The sequence below is a fragment of the Orycteropus afer genome, unplaced genomic scaffold, assembly GCF_000298275.1.
Source record: "Orycteropus afer afer isolate SDZICR_OR568_19922 unplaced genomic scaffold, OryAfe1.0 scaffold00112, whole genome shotgun sequence".
NCBI lineage: Eukaryota > Metazoa > Chordata > Mammalia > Tubulidentata > Orycteropodidae > Orycteropus > Orycteropus afer.
In genome coordinates this window covers 5,789,594-5,795,816 of record NW_006921699.1, presented here as the reverse complement: position 1 = coordinate 5,795,816, position 6,223 = coordinate 5,789,594, and the positions used below count along the sequence as shown (strand labels likewise).

At 37.5% G+C, this 6,223-nt stretch overlaps 1 protein-coding gene across 1 annotated transcript in view; it reads left to right on the top strand.

Moving 5' to 3' along the window:
* The window catches only part of CDKL3 (cyclin dependent kinase like 3), a 99,002-nt gene that overhangs the window by 52,756 nt on the left and 40,023 nt on the right, over positions 1 to 6,223 (top strand). Inside the window, exon 3 of the mRNA XM_007943760.1 lies at positions 3,752 to 3,930. Within this exon, the coding sequence (XP_007941951.1) occupies positions 3,752 to 3,930 (179 nt within the window). The remainder of the gene's footprint in view (positions 1 to 3,751; positions 3,931 to 6,223) is intronic.

Below are 6,223 nucleotides of genomic sequence, written 5' to 3'. Positions count from 1 at the left end.
AAAAAAAATGAATTATTAGCTCATAACAGAAGTCAGGGATGTTATTGAGTGCCTACCACATATACATAGTTTTATAGGAAAAGAATATCACATCAGTTTGTTACATTTTCTTAAACCAGTAATGAAAGAATTTGGATAGATTCACTATATCCTAAATAATATTGGGGATAAAAGAAAACAGGATAAGTAGAAAACAGTTTTTACTTTCAAACAGTTTATTTATTGTATAGTTGAGGAAAGAGACAGCTGACACAATTGAGAGTTTAAGTGTAGATGATAAAGTACTAGGTTTGTGCCAGTGGCACAAATGCACAGTGTAGTAGTACAACATAGGATGAGCAAGAAACTTAACAGGACAAGTTTCAGACTAAATGATCAGTAATGTGAGATTCATGAGAATGTTCTACCATTGTCTTTATCCACAAGAAACTGAGCACTTTTGATGTGAGTTAAAACTGACCATTTCATTGTAAAAAGAGTTTTTTAAAAAAAAAAAAAAAAAAAAAAACAGTAACAAAAGAATAAGGAAACACATTCAGCCATTAATAAATTAATTTGCCATGCCATGCAACTAATAAGTGATGAAAGAGGTACTAGAAGCTCTTCATGGTCCATGCTCTTTTCTTTCTCTTACGCTGCTTCTCCATAGCAGCTTAAGGCTATCACAAGGGGTTGCAGTGAGTCAGGATGGATTCAACGGCAACTACCAACAAAGTCATTAGGACATGCTCCTTTCAGAAAAGGAAAAGTTGGAGAAGAGAAAGATTTTCAAAATTGAATTTATTTTGGCAAAAGGGAAACTGAAACCAATAACTATTTTGCCTTTTATTTCAGAATTCCAGTATACCTTATCAATAAATACTGTACTTTAATTACTTTACACTCTTCTACCTGGTGGTGCAGTGGTTAAGGCACTCAGCTGCTAATCAAAAGGTTGAGCGGTTAGAACCTACCAGCTGTCCCACAGGAGAAAGATGAGACGTGTGTTTCCGTAATGATTAATAGCCTTGGGAACCCTGTGGGACAGTTCTAGTCTGCCCTATAGGGGCACTATTAGGTGGAATTGATTCACTGGCAGTGGGTTTGGTCTGGGTCCTACCAAAGGACCTTTGCATGTGCTGTGCCCTCTTCCCCTAGTTATCCCTACTCATCCCTCAGACTCAGTGTTAATGGTATTTTCCCCAGGGATTCTCTTCCTAATCTCTGTGACTGGGTCATCTCCATTTTAGGTTCTCAGAGTACCATGTTCCTTTGCTTTTAGCACTTGTGACAGTTGTGTTTCTCTATTTGTGTGATTATTTGGCTCTTCTACTTTACTGTGAGTTCTTTGAAGGCAGATATCCACATCAAATTTTTTTTTAACAGCTGTATTGATATATAATTTGTAAGTCATAAAATTCACCTGTTTTGAGTATATAATTAATTGATTTTTTAAACTAAATTTACAGTGTTCTAACAATCATCTTGATTCGGTTTTAGAACACTTTCATCACTTCAGAAAGATACCTCTTGCCCTTTTGCAATCAACCCCGATTTTCACCCCCAGGCAACCATTAATCTTTCTGTCTCTATAGATACGCCTTTTCTGGACATTTCATATAGGTGGGATTATATAACATGCAGTCTTTTGCATCCAGCTTCCTTCACTTATTATGTTTTTGTGGTTCATCCATGTTGTAGCATGTATCAGCACTTCATTCCTTTTTTTGTGCTGAATACCTTTCTTTGTATGAATATACCACATTTTGTTTATCTACTTACCAGTTGAAGGACATTTGAGTTGTTTCCACTTTTTGGCTATTATGAATAATGCTGCTGTGAACATTTGTGTACAGTCTTTGTTGGGCATATGTTTTAAATTCTCTTGGGTATATGCCTAGGAATGGATTTGCTTGATCATACGTTGTTGTTATGTGCTGTTGAGTTGTCTCCAACTCATAGCGACCCCTCCTTGGGTTTCCGCGGCAGTATCACTACAGAAGTAGATTGCCTAATTTTCCTTTGAGGAGTGGCTGGTGGGTTTGAACTACCAACTTTCTGGTTAGCAGTCATGTGCCTTAGGCACTATGCCACCAGAGCTCTCTGATCATATAGTAAGTTTATATTTAACTTTTTAAGAAACTGCCAAACTATTTTCCAAAGTTGTTTGCACCATTTTACATTCCCACCAGCAATGGGTTCCTGTTTCTACATATGTTCAACAGTATTGTTATTGCCTGTCTGTTTTATTATGGCCGTTCTAGTGAGTGTGAACTGGTACCTTAAATGGGGCTTTTCCGTGTCTATTTTACTCATATTATATCCTCAGATCATAGTGTCTGGCACATAATAGACACCATAAAAACTGTGACAATAAAGACTAATATAGTTTTATGGATGGCATTGATAAGTGGAAAACTAATATAATTTCTGTGGGCTAAGGGGGGAGAGGTTGAAGAAGTAAGCAGAAGCCAAATCCTACCAGGCCTTACAAACTATTTTAAGGAGTATGAAATTGGTCCTGTGGGATGGGGAATCCTTGAAGGGTTTTTTTCAGAGAAATGACATGATCACATATGTGATTTTAATAGAGTACAATGACCTCTTTGTGGAGAGTGAATTGAAGGGATCAAAGGGAAGTCAGGGAAACTAGTTGGTGGACTTGTGTAGTAATTTTGGTGAGAGCACTAAGGAGACCTGAACTAGTGAGAGAAGTAGATAGGCTAAGAGAGTATGTGGGCTGAGAGGGGAAAATGCCTTGGTTTTTGGCATGAGCCTTGGAGTGAATGTTGGTTACATTCACTGAGCGAAAGGACTGATGAAAACAAGTAAGTCCAGGGGAGAGGGAGATTCTGAGGTTGAGAGGCCTGTGGGTCAGCCCTATGGGACTGGAGCCCAGGAGAGATAAATTGGTTAGAGATAGAAATTGGAAGTCATCATTGTATGGATAGTTACTAAAGAGTTACTAAGAGTAGTTGAAATTTCCCAGGAAACTCTGAGAAGAGAAGAAAACCTAAGACCGGAACCCTATATTTAAGGTCCAGGTAGAGAGAGAAGAACTTCTAGGGAGACAGAAGGAAACTGGGAAAGTTTGAGATCCTATAAACTAAAGGAAGGGTTCTTCAGGAAGGGAGAAGTGGTTGGCAGTATCTGTCCACAAGATATCAAGTAGGATAGGGATTGAGAGGTATGTATTGGATGTAGCAACAGTGAGTTTGTTGATGACTTTGGCTAAGGCAGGAGTGGATGGGTCTCAGAAAGTGAAGTCAGAGTACAGGTAGTGTTTTTAAGAGGTTTAGCTGTGAAAGAAATGAGAGCGGGCAGTAGCTAGAGTGGGACATAGAGTTAAGAGAAGGTTAATTTTTCTTGTTAAGTTATTTTGATTAAGGAGCTCTGGTGGTGTAGTGCCTAAGGCATTTGACTGCTAACCAGAAGGTTGGCAGTTCAAACCCACCAGTCACTCCACGGGAGGAAGATGGGGCAGTCTGCTTCCATGAACATTTACCACCTTGGAAACCCAGTGGGGGCCGTTATAGGGATATGATTTACCTTTTTAGTATTTTGTCTATTTTCTTGGCTTTATTTCATTTGACGTGATGGATAGGTCAAGAGTTGAAACTATCTAGCTATTGAATGGTATAGCTAGTCATTTGCGTATGGTAAGAAAATAGCTTTACTGTCTTAATTAGCTAGATTTTCTCTATAAGGTTTGGAATATTTTCTTGATAATGAAACCCATTTTAATATATTTCATCTTCTGTTTGTTTTTTAGATCATTCATCGAGATATAAAACCTGAGAATATTTTAGTATCCCAGTCAGGAATTACTAAGCTCTGTGATTTTGGTTTTGCACGAACACTAGCAGCTCCTGGGGATATTTACACGGACTATGTGGCCACACGCTGGTATAGAGCTCCAGAATTAGTATTAAAAGATACCACTTATGGAAAGTATGTATGTTTTGGGATTCTGCCTACCTTTCCTGGCCATCTCTTTTTTCTCTTGATGTTTCTGACATCCCCATTACTGACACCCTCTGCTTTCTGCATCTCAGTTGGGACTAAGAAATGAGACACCTCCAGTGGTAACATAAGAGAAAAGCCCAATAGGCACCTGTGGCACTGGCTGCCACTACTGCCATACTTGCCTTCTGGGGCTCAGTGGTCGTCACCCCAGAAAACCAATACAGAAATCCCTCGAGACCTATCCAGACTTCTTTAAGCTATGCCCCTACCCTTGGCAGAGTTGCCTCCTCCATATCTTTAGCCACTACTACTACAGAGTTTTGTAAATCATTAATCTCACTCTGTTGTTGCAATAGGAACTGCCAAATTTCCTGTTTCCTAGAAAATGGCACCCTTAATTGCAAAGACTGGCAAATAATAATTTTAAAATTGTACCATTCTAGGTACCTCAAAAAGTAGCTTGGTTTCAGCTTAATACGAAATGCAATCTAATATAAAAACAATCATTCCTGTAGAACACAAAGGGACCAAGGTGTACAACTGCATGTAAGAAATAGAGAAAAAGAATTCTCACATTCTGCAATGAACATTGGTATTATAAATATCTATTGGAGTCCCTGTTTCCAATTCTGTTGGGCATATACCTACAAGTAGAATTGTTGGATCATATGGAAGTTCTATTTTTAACTTTTTGAGGACCCTTCATACTGTTTTCCACAGTGGCTGTACCATTTTACGTTCCTACCAGCAATGTGTAAGTTTTAATCCTCCTTCATTTTTTTTATTTTGAAGTTTCCTCTTTTTCACCTTTTTGTTTTCCCCTACACAATATTTGTTATATTTATTCACCCTTTTTTCATCGCTGCTACTTTAGTCTTCATTCTGAAATGGTTTTTTATTTCTAATTTACCATGGAGTTTTGTCACCTTATTTATGAGTTTTTTGAGTTCTGATTTATGTTTATTCATGTCTTATAACATTTTCTTATGTCTTTTAGTTCATTTTGAAATGAGCTAAAATCAGTTTTGATCTATTTCCTAGGCATGGCTTTCTGCTAGACTTTTGTTGTCTACAGCAATGTTATGCTACTTATTTTTTCTTACAATTTTGTAAGTACTGAGAATTAACTTTAGTACTTGAATGTTCCTCATTTTATGTGAAATTTGTTTTTATGAACTTTTAGAAGGAGGTGTATTTCAAGATAGCTTTTCTAACTTCACAGAACTCCCACTTGTTTTTATGTAGTGTTAAAAAAAAAAAGAAACATAGTATCTGGTTTTCCTGGCTCTGTTCCCCTCATACACTTTTATCTGGGTCTTCTCTTCCTTTGTCTCTGTTGTCACTATCCTCCCCCATTTGATTCCTTTCTTAGCAGTTTCTTCTTAGTCCTTGTCTTAGAAAAAAGCCCTGACTGGTAAATTTTGAGACTCTATAGGGCCATAGACTGCTCCAACCCCTACACATCTTACCAGAGACCTCTTCACTTACCTGCTGCTGGCAAAACCTCCCAACTCAGCAGCTATTGTTAAATTGACCTACTATTCTTTCCAGTAACTTGTTGGCTATTTTGAGGTTCTGCTGTTCTCAGGTTCATAAGATACATTGTTGTTTCCTTTGGCACACACACTGATATTATGCAAGTCTTGTGACTGTCAGTATTTTATCTCATCCATTTGTATTTTGTGGGGACACCTTGTCGCTTAATTTTGTTTTAAATATTGCCTATATGTTAAGGATTTTGGCTGAGAGCAAAGAATACCAGAAAGATGTTTACTTGTGTTTTATTAACTATGCAAAAGCATTTGGTTGTATGGATCATAACAAATTATGGATAACATTGAGAAGAATGAGAATTTCAGAACACTTAATTGTACTCATGAGGAATGTGTACATAGATTAGGAGGCAGTTGTTCGAACAGAACAAGGGGATACTGCATGGTTTAAAATAAAAAAGGGAGTACATCAGGGTTGTATCTTTCCTTTTACTTATTCAATCTGCATGCTGAACAAATAATCAGAGAAGCTGGACTATATGATGAAAAACATGGCATCAGAATTAGAGGAAGACTCATTAACAACCTGTGATATGCTGACAACACAACAACTTGCTTGCTGAAAGTGAGGATGATTCGAAGCACTTACTGATGAAGATTGAAGACTGCAGTCTGCAGAATGGATTTCACCTCAATATAAAGAAAACAAAAATCCTCACAACTGGACCAATAAACAGCATCATGATAAATGGAGAAAAGATTGAAGTTGTCAAAGACTTCATATT